Source organism: Centropristis striata, chromosome 22 (assembly GCF_030273125.1).
Source record: "Centropristis striata isolate RG_2023a ecotype Rhode Island chromosome 22, C.striata_1.0, whole genome shotgun sequence".
Classification (NCBI taxonomy): Eukaryota; Metazoa; Chordata; class Actinopteri; order Perciformes; family Serranidae; genus Centropristis; species Centropristis striata.
In genome coordinates this window covers 5776726-5798422 of record NC_081538.1, presented here as the reverse complement: position 1 = coordinate 5798422, position 21697 = coordinate 5776726, and the positions used below count along the sequence as shown (strand labels likewise).

General features: G+C 38.1%; 1 protein-coding gene across 2 annotated transcripts in view; it reads left to right on the top strand.

Annotated features, from left to right (window-relative positions):
- The first annotated feature begins 2387 nt into the window (after positions 1-2387).
- ptpn12 (protein tyrosine phosphatase non-receptor type 12) overlaps positions 2388-21697 on the top strand; it is a 65913-nt gene continuing 46603 nt past the window's right edge. Inside the window, exon 1 of one of the 2 annotated variants that reach the window (XM_059325645.1) lies at positions 2388-3068. In XM_059325645.1, coding sequence (XP_059181628.1) covers positions 2967-3068 — 102 coding nt within the window. In that variant the 5' untranslated portion in view covers positions 2388-2966. The remainder of the gene's footprint in view (positions 3069-21697) is intronic. The other variant, XM_059325644.1, reaches the window with a different exon arrangement.

The window sequence follows — 21697 nt, the reverse complement described above, 5'->3', positions numbered from 1 at the left end:
TTATCGGAAGATAGTTAATCATGTATAAGTGTCTATTGAGTATCCGTCCCTCCCTACAGCTATGCAGAATACCAATTTATCAATTGCTCTTTCGTCTTATTCTCTCCATCTTTGTTGCTTTTTTTTATCACCTGTTTGCCAGTTACATAAAATATAAATTAACTGTATGAGTATACTGTAATACAGTGATGTAGCACTAATCATTTTGGTGTGTAATTTAACATACACTACTGGTCAAAAGTTTTAGAACACACCAACTTTTCCAGAATTTAATTGAAAATTATGCAGTTTAATGTCTCAGTGTACTCTGAAATGAATGCACATTTGCAACATTTAAAATTCTTTATTGAGCATGATAGTGTTTTGAAAGTAAAAAAAAAGATTCAAAATCACATTTTATGTTGGACTAAAGGACTAAAAAAAAGACACAAAATGACAAAAAAAAGACACAAAATGACAAAAAAGACACAAAATGACAAAAAAGACATGAAAAGAATTAAAAAATGGACAAAATAGCCCAAGACTCCATAGAGTTAAGTTGTTAACCCATTTCTTGTTCCCTGAAAAAGGCCTACTTGTATAATTCTGAAATGTACATTATTTTTCAGTTTTGGTTAAGCTTACCTTTTTTTATTTACCTCTGGCAGTTCACCACTTACCTTTGTACCCTTTCAAGCTGTTCATTTGACTTGAACTGCTTGAATTTCAATAAAAAACTGGAAAAATTGGGGTGTTCTAAAACTTTTGACCGGTAGTGTATTTAACACACACACATAGTGTATTTCACACACACACACACACACACACACACACACACACACACACACACACACACACACACACACACACACAGTGTTGTGTATCGGTGTAACCATTAGTGGAGATGTTTCATGATAAATTTGTTTGTTTCTATTTCTGGTTGGTTCTTAATCCAGATTATATATCTGACCCATTAATCTGTTGGCTGTTAGCTGCTTCTTCCCTCTGGGCTACACATAATATGACTCTCATCCTTCTTTCTATCTATTTATCTATCTATCCATCCATTTCTATATACCGTTACCTTTTCACTCCTGTCTCCTCTGAGTACAAACACTGCACACATGTATGTTGGAAGATAGTGGAGCCAGTCAATCATTGGCTTCCATGTGTGATTGTATACATGCGGCACCCACCGCCACTGAAAAGAGTTGAAGGAATTAAACAGAGCGCCACCTGGACCTCTTACATAACAGAAATGCTTTCACATTAATGTATTAAGGATTAAACTGAAAGGTTCCACTCCGAGTGACGACTAAGTACAGGACATCTTACTGCTCGTGACTGCTTGTAGACATAAGCGTATGAAGTTTGTCAGGCATCATTGTGGATCAGAGGTTTACGAGAAAATCCATCCCTTTCTCAACAACAGATAAAATCACAAGACGGCAGGTTTAAAACAATCGGATAAAACTCCACACGGAAAGCTACTATAGGATTGCACATATAGGGAAACATATGTATATTATGTACACAGATGTGTTAACTCAAGTCAAAAAGTTTGACTCGACCTGACTTAAAATGACTCAATAACTTCAGCCTAGTCCAAAGATGAAAATGTTATTTAAAAAGTGCACATTATAACTTGTTTAAGACTAAAATTGAGGACTTGGGACTTGAGTGCAAAGACTTGAGACTTACATGTGACTCAGATAACAATGACCAACCTCTGAAAGTGTAAACAATATATGCAGTCCTCCCTAAAAAATAAATACATTAAAGCAATAAAAATCCATAGAAACAATACAAATGTGACAATAGAATATATTTTATTAAATGATAGATACCTTTAGAAATTATCAATATCCATGACAGTATTCTACTTCAATCATATATTTGTTCTATTGGTTTATTTGATTTGATTTTATTACAGTTATTTGGTCTTTATGATTTTTTTTTAAAAGCAACATGGTGCAATACAAGACAAGTTTTTATAGCTTTCATGCTGGTAGATTACTTAATAGAATTCATTTATTGTTTGGTTTCATTTTCAAAGACAAGAAAGAGAGGTTTTTGATTAACGTAAGGAAATTTATGGATATGCCATTTGGCTGACTGTATCATGAGATTGATGATATAGTATTGTTTTTTTTTGCAAAAGGAAAGTCAGTGAAACCAAACAGTATATGTTCAAAGCACATGGACAAATCAGGTTCAATCGAAAAAGAAATCAAGTTACAAATATCTTCCCATAATGTAGTTGAGAAAGGGCCTGGTCTTTATGATACCAACTATGACCAGAGCATATTTATGACGAATGACGTCAAACCAACAGACACACATTCTATCCAATCATATCCGCCTCCTTGGTAAAGCTGCATCCACTCCAGCCAATAGGATTCTAGTTTCTGGTAACCGCTGTCCAATCACAGGCCGCTATATCCTGGAAGGGGAGGGCCGTGTTCTCCCTCGGCTTTGCCCAGTCCGGATGTTCCCCAGTAGCGAATAACGAGCAGCAGTGTGTGAATGTGGCAACCGAGGTAGACAGGGAGGGGTAGATAGACTGACCAGACCAGGGCTTTTTTTGTCTTTTTTCTTTCTTTTCCTTTTCTTACAGAGCCCAGTGTTTACAGTTCATGTGACGCCTGGGTTGTTAACTTGTTAGTAGACGTGAAAGCCCGGCTGCCGCTGCTTTTCTTTGGGACTAATCGTTACCGTTGTGAAAACAGCCCAGAAGAAAGAAGGAAAGGGAGAAACAACATGGGGCGATAATAAAAAAAAAAAAAAAGAAGGTGTTGTGTTATGAACCGACGATGACTCTCTGGGAGGATCCGTGAAGCTTATTTATTTTTATTTATTCCCCCCTCTTCCCTTGCCCTTGTGTCTCTTTTTTGTTTTATTTTGGATTTTTTCCCTCCCTTGCTACTTTGGGAGGTTGTTTTTTTTAAAGGAAAAGGCAACGGGGTACGTTACAAGAGGACTGAAGGATGGACCAAGCCGGCATCCTGAGAAAGTTTATCCAGGGGGTGAAGGCCATGAGCGAGGGGGACGAGGAGAGGGGAGAGGACAACTTCGGCAGCGACTTTATGGTGGGTCAAAATGATCATGAGCTTACCTAGCCTCCTTTTACCTCCCATCTATCTCAACCAAGCCTTTCTCCCTTTATATTGTCCACCTTTACATACCCTCCATATCCCACCCCCCTCCCCGTCTCCTGGTATCCCCCAGGAGGTGAGGCAGGGGCGGCCACACTGCCCTCTTCCTTTTCCTCCCATTTCCAGGCTTTACATGGCGGCCTAGCATTGTCTCCCAAACCACAGAAACACCACCAGCTCCTGCCTCTTTAGAATAAAGAGACAACAGCAAAACAATACAAATTCACGTCACTTTTTTAGCCCCTGGGCTAATTTTTTACATACCATTGTTGGGATTGCTTAGCTTCTAGGTAAAGGCTGGGCTAAAGTGCAGTGTTATTGTGGCTTACTGTATTGATAGCCATGCCTGATTGTTAGGATACAGTGCAATGATTCATTGTCCTCTCTGATATTCAATAAGCAATGAATATGCACTAGAATATGCCCACAGAACTGGGCTCAATTGTATGTAAGCTCTCATTATGTACCTGTAGTATTCCTCTACATAGTTTTGTTATGGTCTGTTGCTAGAAATCTGTATTAAATATTTATAGAAAGACTGCAGTTGCTTATTTAGTAGAAGTCTTGGCCAAAATGTTGTAGTGGATGACAAATCCACCTAAGAGCGGTTAAAGCAATGCCTTTATTTGCTACAGTTTCCCAGCTTTCAAGCTCACCAACCTCATTGATGTATAGAGGTTGCACAGCATATTAGAGACACAACATAATGCAATTACATTCAATCATGCTGAAATGTAACAGCTTAAAATGCACATGAAACAGTTTTGACAATAAGTTTAAAATTAAACATTATAGCCTTAATTAGGATGGGATAGAGTTCAGGGGTGTTGTATTAGGAAAAAAAAACTTGTCTGTCTTGATGTCCCTCCATAGTGTTGGGCTACAACATGTATCCTGTTATTTTTTTAGCCACAGTACAAAGCAAATTTTGTTAGTAAGGTTGTCATGATAGCATATTTTTAAAAATTTGATACCATGCTTGTTTAAAAAATGATACTAAATACCTTTTTTGATATCATGGCAAAAGGAAAAAAAAGTCTTTGGCACACTAAAAAGGATCATATTTGAAATGTTTGTAAATGTACACACTGCTAGTGTGAAAACACACAGTTGATATTCTTTTTTGTTTATTCATCTGTGCAGCCTTGGGTAGAAAATCTTTTTTTTTTTTTTAGCTTTGGTACTTTTGAAACTATTGAATGTATATATCATATTGTTTTAAAGGGTGGATACATTTTGTGAGTACAATCATTTCAAGTGACCTTTGAAGTGGATAAGAGACATTTATTGTTAAAGTAATATATTTTAATGACATATTTTCTTTGCAATATGATGAACGCTGACCCGCATAGGTTTACCCTCACTGCATCACTGGATGGTGTTGTGTCGCAACTCTGGACTCAAAATAGGGCTTGTCCCAGGCTTGTGAAATTGCTGAAATAGCCACAAGCAGAATGGCATGTCTGCAATACCATTTGCATCATAATGTGGTCATTTTAGTTTAATGGCTTTGATTGGGATACGCTAGGAAATGATGTGCTAACTGGAGGATACATGCACATTTCATTTGTGAGTTTTAATGAATGTAACAGTTAGTAAAGCCTTTAAAGGATCCAGATGAAGCAGAGTTGAACTAGTTGTAGCAGCAGATTGTAGGTTTGTATTTCCTTTAGGCTTCACATAATGTTTTAGGGAAGTTTGTTGGTTTTCTTGTACAGCAGTTTGATTGTTTGGTAAAGAGGCTAATCAGCGTCAGAATAGTTAACTTTTTTTTCTTTTGCCTACAGTTGCAAGCACACACACACACACACACACACACACACACACACACTTCATTCTCCTTACTTCCCTACTTCATGCAAGCTGCTTGCTGGAGCTTGCAACATTCTTTCTTGGCCCATTTCATAACATTTTGTCCTGGCTTTAAAAAACTGGAGCTTTATCGACTCCTGCACACTTTGGATAAAAAGTACACAATTTGTCAGACTTCTCTCGCTGAAATTAGGTACATAGCACATTCTGAAATGGAGAAAACTCTTATATATCCAACTGTCTGCTGATGACTTGGTCTGTCCAGTCTTTGGAGCACGTGTTTAAAAAACAGGGAGGTTGCGCTAAAACCAGACTACGAGGGGCGTTGGGGTGTGTGAGAGGCATTGAGGAAGTGCTTTATAGAGGAGGAGAGAGCAATGCTTTTTTCTTGCACTTCTATGTTATAACCATTTAGTTGGAATAATGATCACAACTTTTTTTTTTAAATGATAGTCATTTATTGGCTGCTGGTTCCTTTTAATCTTAAATTTGCCATGTAGAGTTGATCTGGTAAATATAGGTTCTTTTTTTAGCACCACCATACCTCTCATTCATAACATTACACACATCCACGCCTTGTCAAACTGCCTACTACAACCACAGTCCTCAGCTGTTTAGAGGAACTGGGAGAGGTGATTTTTAGCTTGTTGTTAAGATAAAAAAGGACATCTTCTTTATCAATTTTCCCAACAAAACATCCCTACAGCTCCCGTTGCAGCAGAAAATGGTAGCCTTTCAATCAGAAACCCCCTTTTAAACTTGCAGGACACTATTGTGTGCTTGTTGTGCCATCATCCTTCATGTGATATCTGTTCAGTTTCCTTTCAGTTTCCTTCATGAGCTTTATTGGCATGAAACACAATAATTTCTTTCTGCAGTTAAACATATTTTCTATTAGCCTTTTGGCTATCTCACATCCCACCAGACAATAACATGACTATAAAACAGCTCATGTAAACGTCACATTTTTAGGCCGTGTAATTGCTTCAGTTTTAACTATTTTTAAAATCAGATTATTCACAGTAATTAAGCTGTTTTTGTGCATACAAACACGCTGAATGTCAGCTTTATGGCATTCATGCAACAGGGCTTCAAGCTAAATTTGCCTTCGGCTGGCAACATCTGCTAGTTTCATCTAAATTATTCAGTAGACAAACCAGCTTGTAGACAAGAAAACTTGCTCTGATGGAGCACAGGTGGGCTGTAAGCCTTTGTACCGAGCACAATTAAGACCCGTCACCAGCCGACATGTAAGCAAGTCTTTTAGCTGGTTTCTGCCGGACTGTCGTACCAATTTCGAGCCTTCCGTGAAGCTTTCAATTGCTGGAGTCAAACTCCCAATACCACAAGCGCATGGGGTGTGCTCCTCTGCACACTGAGTCACCAGAGCACCCTGACATAACACCCACTTTAACTGCCTATTGTTGTTTATATATAGAATGTGTTTTATAGGCGTAATTGCAATGCCCTGGAAGGGCAACAAGTCAGAGATTATATGCTTTGTTTGCTACTCTTTTTGCAGCTGTTTGATTGAACAAGAACCCTTGATTTTTGTTTTAAGCGTGGCATCCATATGTGAGATGTGTCTTGTTCTTTCTTTAATTTTTTGCGACCCATTTAGGCTGTCAGAATACGTAAAGGGTGTTTAGGAAATTTGTCATGTGACATTCACATGGAGACACATCAAGGACTGATCTAATTACACGGCACATACTGATGGTGCATGTGGTGTGAGTACATCAGGACCCCCCATGAAGTGCAAAGAGGCAGTCCCTAGTCTGGAGTTAAAGGTGTAAATTGGATGCATTTTTTATCATAATCCTGCTGCTATAGTAATGGAAGAGCAAGAGTATATGCTGCTGTATACTCTCACAAATTTACAGTTTTGTAGCCAGTATGTGTCTGTAATTTCTTCTGTGTTTGTGGGCAATATGACTAACATCTTGTATTCCAATGAAGGACATTTCATATCTCAAAGATTTCTATATCACGATTTGGCAAGTTTTCTAGTAAATCAATACAGTCGTAATATGTTTTACCCACATGGTAAAGCTTATTGTGTATACTCTATAATCCATGTTGGCAAAGCCTCTATGGTTTGCTCCCATATGCAAGAATCGCAACATAATGCATCTTCCAAATGAGCTTAATATTGCATTAACACAGTTATTTACACTACCGGTCAAAAGTTTTAGAACACCCCAATTTTTCAATTTTTTATTGAAATTCAAGCAGTTCAAGTCAAATGAACAGCTTGAAAGGGTACGAAGGTAAGTGGTGAACTGCCAGAAGTAAATAAAAAAAAGGTAAGGTTAACCAAAACTGAAAGATACATTTCATAAAGTACATTTCAGAATTATGCAAGTAGGCCTTTTTTCAGGGAACAAGAAATGGGTTAACAACTTAACTCTATGGAGTCTTGGGCTATTTTGTCCATTTTTGAATTCTTCTTTTTTTAGTCCTTTAGTTCAACATAAAATGTGATTTTGAATCTTTTTTTTATTTTCAAAACACTATCATGCTCAATAAAGAATTTTAAATGTTGCAAATGTGCATTCATTTCAGAGTAGACTGAGACATTAAACTGCATCATTTTCAATTAAATTCTGGAGAAGTTGGTGTGTTCTAAAACTTTTGACCAGTAGTGTATTTGTAAAGTCAAATTGCAGCAAGAACTCCAGTGACTGTTCAAAAGATTTAAACTTCAGCAGTGACAGTATACAGCATATCATCAGGAAGAGGCACACTGACTGTATGATCATTCTAACCAATCTGGTCTGTTGATGATGGCTTCATTCAAAGGGATACAAATGAGATAAAAGGCGAAATATGTACTGTTGAGTCCCGGAGTCTGTCTCGTGACGCAGGTTCAGCAAAATCCAGGCATCTGTGCAGTCACCCGTTCCACAAAACCAAACAATGGCAATCTTACTTGTTTCACAAGGGTGGTTATCAACCGGCTCTGTCAACCCACGACTTTCCAAACCAGCTATTAGTGCGCTTATGTAAGAGAGCCAGTCTTTTTTAACAAATGGCCAGTTACAGAGGCAACATTATAGACACTTCCAGAGAGGATTTAGAAGAAGAATAAACATTTGGAGAAAATTTACTCATTATAGTGCCAGATGTAATGATTGATAATGATGATTCAGTAGGTAAAAAACAAAACTTTATAAACGCACAATGTGAATACTAAAACTTCAACAAAAGGTTTAAGAGTTTTAATCTGATGTAGATGTTTACCTATATGTATTGCCTAAATAATGACTTACAAGTACACATGCATGATATATATCACTAATAAATAATATATATGGGGCGGCTGTGGCTCAGTTGGGAGAGTTGGTTGGCCCCCAACCGAAGGGTTGGTGGTTCGATCCCTGACCATCGCAGCCTACATGTCGAAGTATCCTTGAGCAAGATACTGAACCCCAAATTGCTCCCGATGCTGTGTTCATCGGTGTGTGAATGAATTCCCAAAGGTGGCAGGTGGAACTGTTTAGGGTAACCTCTGCCACCAGTATGAATGTGTGTGTGAAAGGGTGAATGAGCGCAGTCTGTAGTGTAAAGCGCTTTGAGTGGTCGCAAAGCGACTAGAAAAGCGCTATATAAGTGCAGGTCCATTTACCATTTACCATATATATCACGATAAATTATTGACTGATAATGGGACGTTTGTATCATGTATTAGCGTGATGAAATTACATTACATGTGGCCGATAATATCAAGCCAAAATGTTTTCATTGACTTTGCCTCCACTCCTTTTTTAATTTCTTTATGAGTTATAGCAGTCTATTATATCTATTATATTTTGTCATTGTGTTTGTCTGCAGACTAAGCAGTTATAGGCGATTGTGTCTATAACAGCCTTTATTTTGTATTGCATATTTAATACATCAACATATCTGATCTGTCATATTGTGTCGAAACATTTAATTAGAATTATTATCTAAAATGCTCTATAAAACCCAGAGTTTGTTTGTAACATTTTTTGATGAACTTTACTAGAAAAAGTAAATTAATTTATACATCAAACGTACAACATTTGAAAAGTCAGAACTGTTGTCAGGTTTGCATAAACTACAGGTTATCGATTATCTCATGGATATAGGAATTTATTGGTTGCAAAAAAATCCATATTGTGCATCCCTGTTCACTAGCAAAAAGCACATTTAAGAGCACACATGGACTTCTATGGAGTCCTGTATTGTGACTGACCACAAACCATCCTGCAAGGCTTTGGCATTGCCATTTTCATTTTGCTAGAGTAGAAGCATCTGAAATGAAATTAGCTTTCTTCATTTTGGACCTTTCGGTGTGTCCGCCCCCTTGACAGAGTGAATTTTCCCATCAAAGTTGAACCAGGAGTGAAAGCTCAACGTGGGTTCCCGCCGCTGCCACGATCGAAACATCTGCTGCCGACACTTCCTTTCAAATGAATAGAACGAGGTGTTACATTTTGTTATGACCAGACCCGCACAAAGTTATATTGCTGACTCACAAATTTGGCTTTGTGGAACAAGCTTCATCGATCTATGGGCAGAGCGCTAACAGCCTGCTGTCGTGGAGAGGAGACTGTATTTTGCTCCTCAGCTTCTGATGTGTCACTTCCTGTGTCTGCATTCAACACAGACTTTCATTCTGGAGAGAGTCTTCTTTTATGCATCCTCGCTTTCTTTTTTTTTTTTTTTTTTACAATATTTTTATTAGTTTTCAAGTTTTACAATAAAATTCAAACAAACAAAAGTAAATGATAACAAACATAAAGAATGCAGAGCAGAACCCAAACCTTCATACACACACCCATTCACACCAGGTAGATTTGCACGAAATTATATAGGCCTATGTATACGTACAAGCACACATACACACACATGTATGCATTGTATCCTCGCTTTCTTGATTTGACTAAGAGTTGTGTATTTTTACACAAAAAGCACGTCTTCAGGAGGTGACAGCCGGACTCACCGTGCATTGAGTGAGGTGTTAGGAGGATAGAACTCAGCTCAAGGCCAGGTTGATTGAACACACAGCTGCTGATAGACATACAAGCTGCAGGGATTGAGCTTGTGACCTCTGTTATGGGAAACCCTCTGTAGCTATAGGCCACCACACAGCCTGAAAGAAACATTTTTGTTGCCTCACAATGTTATATCCATGCATTTTTGCAGGGTTATCCCCAGTGGGAGTGTTTCTCTAAACCAGGGGTGTCAAACTCAAATACACAATGGGCCAAAATTTATAAACATGAATAAAATCGCGGGCCAACATTGAACAAAAAAACCTTTTAATATATACCAAACATGTTTTGCTTTAACATTAAATATGGAACCAGCAATGCTTATAAACATACAATATATAACTAAATAGTGCAGACATGCTAAATCAAATTTCAAATAAAAAACACATCAATGTCATTAATTTACAATAATAATATAATAATTTGGTATTGCCTCGCGGGCCAGACTTTGACACCCCTGCTCTAAAGCCTGGGTGCGTGATAGTAGAATCACCTAAATTTTACTCATGCAAAATCTAACTTGCTGAAAAAAAACACACATTTATTTAAACGCATTGCTTTTTTGGCATTTGTCTATGTGTCTCGTTGGGGCATATGAGCATATGTCTGCATATGAACAGATGCCTTAATATTTCAGGCCACGTATGAGACAGGAGGAGACAGTTTTTGTGTCTTTATAGAGGTGTAAAAATAATTTCACAGATTCAGAAAATGTAGCTATAAAGTGTTTCAAGTTGGAAGATGTAAAAGGAGCATGACGTAAAGACGGGAAAAAAACTTCACGGTGGTAACTATCTGATCCGTGTGATCCGTTAACTGAGTCATGTGTTACCTGGGATAAACACACGTACCTGCTTTTAGGAACTCTAGGCTCGACATTGTAGTCTAGACAGGGTTTATACCTATGAGATCAGCCTGTGTGTGTGTGTGTGTGTTCCTGCCCCACCTTTGCAAGCAGATTACTCCCAAGCAGCACATCAAAGAAAGCAAAAAAAGTGCCAACACACACGCTTCTCTAAACATGTGTCCTGTCGGGCAGACATAAAACACTCAGTAGGGAGGCAAGAAATTGAGATGCGACAATGCCTAACATGTTTGTGTGTGTGTGGGTTTGTGTGTAGTAGCTATTTCCACTGTCACCAGGGGGCTTCCCCTTGTCCTTTCTGGGTTGTGTGTGTGTGTTTGTGCATTTTAAGTGGCTGCACACACATCTGTATCTGCAGCACACGATCTGGAAGCCTTTATGTGTATTACACAAGCCCACGCACAAATATTTCACTGGTCAGAAGTGCAGGGATCCCATTTGTGTCTAACAGAAAGCACATAGTGTGTGTTTTCAAGAGTAAAGTGTGTTTCATGCAGAGATTGTTCGGTTGTTGTTTCAGATTAAGTTTACTGAAGTCTGAGGCTTTAGGTCTCAGTATATTTATCTATAAAAAGGAGCGTTAAATTAGACTATTAGGAATAGTGTTAGTCAACAACCTTTTTTTTACCATGACCAAGATGAGACCACGCAGCTGTCAAGATGAGATAAAAACTTTACCAAAGTCTCTCCTTCCACCTTCTCTTCCCCTCTCTGTCACTCTGTCTCAGACAACTGTGCCTATAATGCATAACGTTTGTGGTTTGTGTGTTAGGCCTAGGTAGTTGATTTAAGCATATATATTTTTTATGTTGGGCTCTCATAAAGGCGGGGTGGGTGTGACTGACCACATATCAATAATGAGCAGTCAAGAAGACTAAATAATGATGATATATATCTTATGTGAAATAGGTTGCTCTACAATACATTTCCGGTTTTGGCCCAACTAGATTAACCGAAATGTTCAATAAAATGACTAATAACCGTTTTCATTGACTAAAGCTAGACTAAAATAGTTATTTTATTTGACTAAAATGGGATTAAAATGCTCACTTTTATTCATCTAAAACATCACCAACAAAGTCATGATAAGGTTGACTAAATTAATGTATTAATTAAGGAATCAGGACTAGGACTAAATAATAAAAAAACAAGGTTTACAAATCAACCTTTTTTGTCTTCTGAATGACTTTTTTAGGTTTAAACATTAAACTAAACAACAATAAACACATATGCACACATATATACACAAATGCATACTCACCTTTTCATACGCATCATATTTATATACACATTCTTGTATACCTACATATGTATTTATTGGTTTACCTACAAGGTCAAATGAACCTATTATTATTCTCCATCTAGAGGAAGAGAAAACTATTTTGAATTGAAAGAAATTGCCGGTTTATTGCTGGATGGTAGACACATGGGTAAGGCAATTTGACCAATTTTCTTCAAAGACATCAGTTCGACCTCATAATTTAAATGTGTTTTTTCCCCCCATTGTGTATATACGGTGAACTAAATCGATCCACTCATTTATAGTTGCATAGCAGTGTTTTTATTTGGGTTTATAGCAGGGATGGGCAACTTGAAGTGGTCCACAGTACAACTACATGCATTTGAGCATGAAATCTTAAAAGTGCAGTGTAAAAATGCAAAAAATTACTTCTTGCAATTAATCTTGGCCTGCTGTACTTGCACTGAAAAAAAAAAGAAAGAAATCACAGTAAGTGGTTATTTTTTATTTGCTTCAAACATTTTGTATTCCTATTTATACTGTTATACATGCATTTGAGCATGGAATTTGTTAAGTTACTGCACTGTTAACATATTTAAAATTGCAGTTTCATCATATCTGGTGAAGTGCCCGGTCCTATATGTGGCCCTGTGGTAGTCTCCACGAAAAATTGTGGCCCCCTCCAGCATTTAAGTTGCCCATCCCTGGTTTATAGCGTGGAAAATCTCACATCTTCTCTATCGTCTTTCATCACTGGTTAAAAAATAAGAAGCTGTGTGTGCTTTTATTAGCTTGTTTGTGTGGGTGGGTAAAGGGGGCTACACTGCAGGGGTCGGCTGCTGTTTTTGTTAGTGTGTGTGGCAGCCACTGTAAGCCAGCCTCATGTTACTGTAACAAGACTTCCCAATTTCCTCTGGTGTCACAAGCCTACTCCTTTCTCACCCGCCCCCTCCCACGGCTTAACCCAGAAACCAGCCTTTTGCCCCTGAGCCGGGTATTTCTCAGAAGAGACGCAACACAATATTTCCGCTCTGGAGTTTGTGTGTGTGTGTGTGTGTGTGAGAGAGACTTTACATGATTAAAGCTAGCTGCCCCTCGAACAAGGCTGACAAACTTTATTGATCAAGATAAGGAGACCACACACACTTATTCTGCAGTATTACCTTCTGTGCGTAATGTGTGACTTAGGTGGAAGGAAATGGCTACACGGAGGAGTCATCTTTGCCATGGCAACTCACACACATTATCTCACACACTCAGACATGTCAGCAGCATCTGTGTGTCCTTGAAGTAGACAGGATACTGCTTCAGCAGTGTATTAAACTAGTATAATATCAGTAAAGAAACACAGAAATAAATGCTTTAAAAACACACTTCAGAGGCATGTTACAGGCTTAGAGTATAGTTCGACCCCCAGTACAGGCTGTGAATTTCAGAGCAGGGAAGTGATTATTACATACACACAAACACACAATGAGCTCCTGTCCCAGATGATTGGGATTATATGCAGTTTGTCCACATCTGCTTCCTGCTGCAGGCCCAGCTCCAGAGCGGGAAATCACCACCAGGCAAATACCGGTAAATGTTTGTGACAGTGAAGTCAACAGTTTTAACTGAAATTTAAACATATCAGACTTCTCAGCTTGTGTGTTTGGACTATAGGAATGTGCCTTTCTCCTAGCTTTCAGTAGTCATTTCCCAGTAGATGATATACATATTTTTGAATATATTCTGTGAGTTTTTCGAGGTTGTTTCTGGTTTGAAGCTCATTTCAGAGGCACAAATGATAGTGAGGAAGGAGGGGAGGTCATGCTGTGAAAATTGTATCATTCTGAACTTCAGAGAGACAGTCACATGGTGGTCAGCTGCAGAAAAGCACTACTGGGGGTTCACTGTCTTACTAAAACTAAAGGACAATTCTCAAACCCTAAATGTTAGTTATTCCTTTATCAGGCAAATAACTATATTTGGTAACTTCAGGTAATATTTCGAGAAAAAAAGTTGCAAATTTACTAGATTAAAGTGGCAAATCAACAAGAAAAAAAGTCACAGATTTAAGAGATTTAAAGTGGCAAATCTGCGCGAAAAAAGTCGCAGATTTACGAGAAAAAAGTGGGGAAAAAAGCAACTTTTTTCTCCCAGATTCACCACTTTAACCCTTTATAGGGCACTCATTGAAATACTTGCAAATTCCAAATTTCAACCCTAGAGAATATTGGAGGATATTACATACAGCCAGAATGTGAAAAAAAAAACATACGAAAATAATATTTTGAGAAAAAAGTTTACGAGATTAAAGTGGCAAATCTATGAGAAAAAAATGTGAAGATTTATGAGATTTAAAGTGGTGAATCTGGGGGAAAAAAAGCTGCTTTTTCCCCACTTTTTTCTTGTAAATCCGCAACTTTTTTCGTGCAGATTTGCCACTTTAATCTAGTAAATTTGCAACTTTTTTCTCGAAATATTACCTGAAGTTACCAAATATAGTTCTTTGCCTGATAAAGGGTTATGTAAGTAAATACGACTCAGTATACTGTAAATGTGTTTTATATCTTCTTTCATTCTCTCACAGCTTTTTTGAATCCTTACAATCTCCAAGTTTCTCCCCCTGTTTGTCTGCCCTGTAATTGTTTTATATCTATTCATGACTTTTTTTTACAGGTTTGCTTTCTCAGCTTTGAAACTTGTTTTTTTTCTATCCAAATGAATCTCAAACATTATCAGACAAATCCAGAAAATCTGCAAAACAAAATAAGGGATCATTGTGTGTTTGTAAAAATCATGGTAATTGTTGCTGTTTGGCATGTATAAATACAGTAAACATTACAGTCTTCCCAGTAGGCAGGTTTTCCTTAAAAAATCTCCAAAATTAAAATCATTTATCACTATTTTTAGATTTAAAATTGTTCAAAATATTCATATCTAAATTTAGAATAGTGATGTCTCATGTCATTGCACAGCCCAACCTCTGGTGTATCCCCAGGGTTGTTTTATGAAAATATACATAAAACAGGTGGAGGAAGTACACAGTAAGACTGTATTTCTCAAGTCACAAAAAGATACGAGACGATCTCTTGCCAGTTTAACACAATCATCAATTATCATCTCCCTGGCTGTCCTACCATGTCTTTCCCCAGTACATACTTCCTCCTGCTTTCATTTTCTCCATCCACTTTGTTTTGTCTACCGATGTTGTCACACACTGACTCATTATTTCTAACATAGCTCATACTGTATGAGTGTGTACTGTACATGCCAAGCTGAGATTTGAGGTCCCAGAGGAAGTGGGCACCCAGAAGTGATGCTGATTTTAAATATCTTGTTGAAGTGGGCTCTTTCGGTTCAGGCCAGGTGCTTCCTCCAGTCAATGTGACCATATGGCCAACCACATACACGCAAGTCGCCTTAGCAATCACAAACACATACACTGCAAAAAAGCCAACTTGTATTTTTTGGCCTAAAACAGTGATTTAAGTTGGTAAAACTTGGAAATATAAATTACTGACATTTAGGGTATTAATGTAAGTTAGCACAACAAAGGAAGCCAGTTGTCTGCTCAAAAACAAGTTGGTGAGTTGTTGTTACTTATATCTTTAAGTTGGGGTTCACAACAAGGGACAATAGTTCTACTAACTCTTATTTCTTTGTTGTGAAATTTGGTCATTAGCGAAAGCTAGCGGCTAACTGATGCTAGCGGCTAACTGATGCTAGCGGCGCTGCTTGTTACAGCTACAAGAGTAGCCATTAGCGTATCAATGCTAACTCAAAATTGTGGTCGCAACATTAGCTGACATTTCCTAGCGGCGTTACAATCGTGCCAGAGAAATTCAGAGTTGAGCAAACTCAAAAACAAAACTTAAAATATTTATTTTAATTGTCCAACTTAAAATTTTATCGAAGTTTGTTGCCTTGAAATTTTGAGTTCACCCAACTTTTCTTTTTTTGCAGTGTAGACACAGGTTAGAGGCTGATGCATACACTCACTGTATAAACAATTTTTCTATTTTAATTTTACTTCTGGTGTTTTTTTTGGTGATTGCATTTACATTTAGTCATTTCGCAGACGCTTTTATCCAAAGCGACTTACAGGAAGAGTAAAAGCAAACAATCAAGGTATACTGCAATAAGAGCTATTAGTTCATCAATAAGTGCTAGTGACAATTCTTTGAGGAGTAGAATTATCATGTGGTGCTAGGAGAATGCATTACACCTTTTTAGTTTCTTTTGGGGATTCCTGTTTTAGCCATTATGTTCTGCTTTTCGTGTCGTCATATTCTCATGTTGATCTGCCGCCGGTGTGACTTGCGTAACAGAATAGACATGTGGCGATATGGTCAGATGGTTTAAGAACTGAACATAAAAGAGTGACAGACACAGAAAGAGGGAAGCCTGATGGCTAATTGAAGGAAAACACATTCTGCTTTGTGTCAGTGAATGACAGGCTGCTACAACCCCAAGTGTGTGTCTGTGTGTGTGTTCGTGCCTGCTCATGCTATCAGTGCTCCACTGACCTATATTGGCTAGTAGCCATAAAGTGGAAATCACTGCACAATGCATGCGTGTGTACATGTCCGTGTGTGTGTGTGTGCGTACGGCTTGGCAACTGATGCTAGTTATCGGACGTTATCGTTGTCAAGATCTTCAGCTAATGAGGAGGTCTCACGCACATGCATGCACACGCATACACACACAGTCCTGGACCCCCTGACTCATGCTAAAGGTCAGGGTGGGGTTTTGTGTTATTTCCGCAGTGATTGAGCTTGATTATTCAGCTCTGATTACCTGCTAGACTAACAATTGACACCTGACATGGTGACCTGTTCTCCAAAAAATGTGATTTTTTTTCTTCTTGGAATAAAACATAAAAACATTTCAAGGAATAAGTCGGCATTCTGTGAAATATTTTAATTCGCTTTGTGGCCAAGAGGCAGATCACAAGAATGATACTACATTTATATGAAACTACAGTCAGTAGCTTAGTTTAACATAAAGATAAGAAAGGGGGGAAATGGTGAGCTTGACTCTGTCTAAAGGTATCAAAATCTTTCTATCAGTGTTAAAACAAGGACTACATGATGCATTGTATGCAAGTATGCATGCGCACTAGTCACATAGCACAAGGTGCAATGTCCGGCAAAGCAAATTAACTTAAAAATGCAAATGAATCATGCAGATCAGACAAAAACTAGTGTTAAAACAAGGACTGCATGATATATCGTTATATGATATGATACATGATATATCGATATATATTTAAGCATCCATATTGCAATGTGTGGATGCACAATAGTCACATCACACAGCATGCAATGTCAAGTATAGCAAACATGTCTTGCTTCAACTTTTTGCCTCTTCACAGAAAAGTTAGACTCATGATTCTCATTTTTCAAAATCCTGTGTTTCCTATTTATACCAACAGTTAGGTAGGTAGGTAGGTTTAAAACAAATGAACAACCCTGCCCCAGGACCCCATGTAGAAGGTGAACATTTCTGAAGTCCTTTTTTTTTTTTACATATTAGTTTCCTGTTTTGGGGGGGTGTTAAGCCAACTGGCTGTGTGTTCCACCTACATATATCAGAAAAAAAGCGTAAAAATGTATGAGCCCAAGCTGTTAAACTATTCACTTCATGCTGCTGTTTATATCATAGCCCCGTCCTTTCACAACTACACTCTTTTTCAGTCACTTGATTAATATATAATGCGCTCAACATTTGGTGCAGTCACATTTTTCTGTATAGCTTAATATGACTTAGCACATTGCAGCTTTTTTTTTCTTTTTTAGATTTGGGACACTAATGCCACAAGGGGAGTAAAAAAAAAGCAGCGAGAACGCCAATCAGGCTTATTGAATTGACAGAGGGAGAGAAGCGGAGCTACAGACTCGTAGAGACCCTTTTAGTCTCTGTGCTGAAGCAGTGCATCTTTTCCCTGCATGCTCGCAGCGCGGGAGATTGATTTTTCTGAGAGCATTGTAAGGGGTGACCTATTTTAGCTCGTGTGTGTGTGTCTGCATAGAAGGTGACCGTCAGTACAGCCTCTCTGCCACTAGTGCTCGACACCCACACTTCCTGGCCACACACACACACACACACACACAAATCTTTTTTGCCATCCCTTCTGCAGGAAGGGCACAGTTTCTGCCAATCAGTGCTTACTGCTGAGTTCAAAAAAGAGAATGCGTTTCTCTCTGTGTGTGTTTGTGTGTGTAAATTATTCAGTGTGCCAGGGAAGTACAGCGATGCTGACTTATTCAGCCAGGAGACAGAAAGTAGGTTAGACCCACTAACAGCTACATCTCTCTCGTTTTACCTCTCTCTACCCACACATTACCTCTCCGGATCTCTCTATCTCCGTTGGCATGATTTAAATCTCTTTTTACTCTTTCTTTTTCTGATCTTCTTTTCCGATTGTCTCTCCATCTGTGTGCGTCTCTCTCTGTGCCCAGTAACTGCCCTGGCATCCTCAAGCCATTTTAGGCCGAGTCAAGTCATTGTGAAGAAATGTGTCTGTGAGCACACATGACTCAGTCGCACCCTGAAGGGGGTCTGTGAAGTCGGCACTGGGCTTTTGGGGGCAACGCCCTGTGTGTGTGTGTGTGTGGCTGTGGAAGTGGAGCGTTCACAGGAAACTGGCCAGCTCAGTCATGCTGTTTTACTCCCCTGACTGATAGGAAGTCCGAAAGTTATAGGAACAGAATGGTAGAAATATAGTCTGGAACAAACGGGAGCGATGTGTGAGAGATTTTTTGTTCTGCTAGATGACCTGGACTGACCAAACATGGGCATGAAAATACCACAAGTCAACCGCCCGAAAAGTTGAACACGAATTGAACTTTCGATAAAAAGCGCAAGTGAACATAATCTAATAACAGATGTCCGTCAGCTGTTAAAATGTGGGTAATGTGCTTCACACATTCTGCAGACACGACCACAACAGTGCAGCGTAGGTGGTTTCACTGCGTTCCTGACTTAAAATGTGTGAAACCATAGAAAACTTTTTGATGAGAGTTTTTGTGTTAAGTAACTTCCCTTTCCTGTGGAGAGAAGTGTTTCCTGCGATGTTTGGTACCTACTCTGTTGTGTGCAGCATACTTATAAAGGTAGAAACATTCAGACACACTTGTATTCTTATGAGAAGTTGTTTTAAAGGTGCAAATCTGCTTGACCCTTTCTGCAAATCCATATATTTTACAAGCTAGAACTGTCAGATGTTAAGCAATTATGTGTTTAGAAAATAAGACTTAAGCAATGCATTCAATATGAGAACAGTTGCAGATGATTTTCTCACTTGCTGGAAATACCCAGTTTAATTTAGGCTCAGTGTGGTAGCTGCCTGGGTAGAGTGTGCAGAAAACGAGACATGATGCAAGAAGTAAACTGCAGTAATATCAATGGTTTTTTTTACGTAGCTGGTTCGTAACTTGGTCATAAAAATCTCTAACTATTCCTTGAATTTAGAATTTTGTTCCAACTATTCCCAGTATTGGCCCTTACTGACAGGTAGTTCCCTAATATCGCTTTCTTTCTGGTTAAACATTTCATTGGCAACTGTGTATAATGACCCCCTCTTCACCCTGCAATGTTTTTGTTCTATTGGTTTGATGCTGCACACTTAATGGAAATGCAATGGTAATATGGACTGCTGGAATATCAAAATTGCAGGATGCAAGGATATTGCAATATTCATACCTTCTGAATTAAAGAGTGTTGTGCTGCAAGATGTCACAGCCTACAAATTGATCTACAGATCTGATTGAACTACAGACTTAAGAAAAAATGTGTTGTTTAGTAGAGATCTTCCCAAAAAATCATTCCATGATCATTTTCAATATATTTTTCAATGAAAATTAGAAAAAATTAAAAATGATCATTCCCTTCAATAAAATGAACTAGGGAACTTATTTAACCCATTGAAGCCTGGAAAGCGGATACATCGTTTTGTAGTATTTGTATAAGCTCTCAAATACTTTTTGAATTTCATTTCTATCTGCTACAGACGCTGAAAAATCTATTATTTAGTAGAAGCGTTGACACTTCTGTTGAATTTCCAGAAAAACTTCAGGTTTTAGGGGCTTATTTTAAAATCGCCCAGAGGTTTTACAGGCGTTTTAGGCGTCAATGGGTTAAACATAAAACACACTTAAATATGCAAGATTACTGCGAAAACTAACCTCATGGCTCCTCGGGGGCTAAAACATAAAACATTGAACTCCTTGACATTATCTTTACAGTATCACCTCATTTGATTTAGTTTTACGTTCGACAGGCGTCCATTATCAAAACAGGCTTTTTCATAGTACTGTATGTATATATTTAATTTTGCCCATGTATGCATGCAGCGATTAATCGATTAATTGATCGTTAACATTATAGATAATCCAGTTGGCAGGTTACTTCCAACTGCCCATCCCTATAATGAACCATATTGCTATCACAATATCAGTCAAAATGATTCCAAATATATGTTTTTCCCAAATGGTGCAGCTCTATTTTGGTTTCACTCCAGTCACATGATAGAAACGTCACCAACACGCCCACGCGCTGGCTGTGAATTCTCCGGACAATGACCTACTATATTCAGACACGGGTTAAATCAGACATTACATGGACTTTTTACTAGAAAGCTGGCAGGGTAAAGTTCATTTAATGTCCGGTTCAATTGATTCGGACATGCGTTCTAACCTACAGCTCCTCTGGTGATGTCTAGACGAGTTCAGGGTTGTGTGAAAGGCACTATTGATTCATCATAATAAAATATAGACAATGATAATTATTCGCTGCCCTACAAGATGGACAGACTGATAGATGAGAGGTATGAGGAGGAGAGAGACATGTAATTATAACATTGAGTTATAATTACATGGCAAGTAGGGGTGGGCGATGTGGCCCTAAAAGAATATCATGATATTGCAGGCATTTTTTTGCGATAACGATATTCTTGAAGATATTAGGAGATACCTAAAAAGATATAGAAAATGTATAAATAAATAAAAATCTAAAATGTAGTGTGAAGTGCAAATCTCAACAGTTGCCAAATACAAAAAAATTACTCTCGACTCTTGAGTATAAGCAAATAATAAAAATAACCATTGAGGGGTTCCGGGGGCATATTTTAATGAAATATTGTAAAGGAGAATAAAGGTTCTTATATGTTTCATTTAAGGCATCTTATTTTGACATATATTATCTTGTAAATACTGTGGCGGATTCTCTTAACACACTGTGCTCTTATTTTGAAAGCTGCAAAACAACTTTAACCACTTCATCAAGAAGTAGGAATGTTGCCAATATCATGATATGCATTTTTTTTTAACCATAAAAAAAAAAAATCGATATTATCGTGAACGATACGATATGGCACACCCCTAATGGCAAGTATGTCTCCCTCTGTCCTGTCTTTCTTTTTAGTTTATTGTCATATTGGAGAATTGATACAGTAACTGTTGTGCAACCAAGAGTAATTGAACAGAGAAATACACTTGTGATATACAAGGATGTTTACTTTCCTTTGCCCTCTTTCTCTGAACCCCCTCGTCCTCCATTGAGGACAGAAGCTAGTGCGAAGCGACAGAGTGTGTAAAGAGAGCGTGTGAATGGACGACAGAAACAAGGAATAAAAGAACCC